General features: G+C 40.3%; 1 protein-coding gene across 1 annotated transcript in view; it reads right to left on the bottom strand.

The window, feature by feature from the left end:
• The window catches only part of LOC104774037 (pre-mRNA-processing-splicing factor 8A-like), a gene marked incomplete at its 5' end in the record, with an annotated part of 6,725 nt that extends 6,458 nt beyond the window's left edge, over positions 1-267 (bottom strand). The window contains one exon of the mRNA XM_019242812.1: positions 39-267. Coding sequence (XP_019098357.1) covers positions 39-267 — 229 coding nt within the window. The remainder of the gene's footprint in view (positions 1-38) is intronic.
• Between the last annotated feature and the right edge of the window lie 137 nt (positions 268-404).

The following is a 404-nucleotide window of genomic DNA, read 5'->3' as shown; positions in this document are numbered from 1 at the left end:
AGCTTCATGAGGATTGTCATAAGCTTGTTCAATTAGACCAAGCTCTTCTCGCTGCTGCTGGTTCAACCTCACAGCTACACTATATGATTCCTTCAGTCTCTCAAGGGCAAGGATGAGCAACTTTGTGTCATGTTTGTATGACAATGGAGGAAATGGAATTGGAGAAAACTTCCTTGATTCCAGCCAATGAACAGTTGTTGTATAGATTGCAAGTGCTTCTTCCGGAGTGACATACGGACCATCTTTCAGGTAATTGTGCTGTCGTTCCTGTAACAGTTTTACAAGCAAAACACATCAATAAATAAAGCCATTTCCTAAAATGTTGTTCAAGCAAAAATGATAGTCATAAAGACAATTATGAAACAGACCTGTTCTGCCTTAAGCCAAAGACGAGTCAACCTCCC

The sequence above is a fragment of the Camelina sativa genome, unplaced genomic scaffold, assembly GCF_000633955.1.
Source record: "Camelina sativa cultivar DH55 unplaced genomic scaffold, Cs unpScaffold01176, whole genome shotgun sequence".
Lineage (NCBI taxonomy): Eukaryota > Viridiplantae > Streptophyta > Magnoliopsida > Brassicales > Brassicaceae > Camelina > Camelina sativa.
The sequence above is the reverse complement of the archived record's forward strand: the minus strand, read 5'-3'. Positions and strand labels throughout refer to the sequence as shown.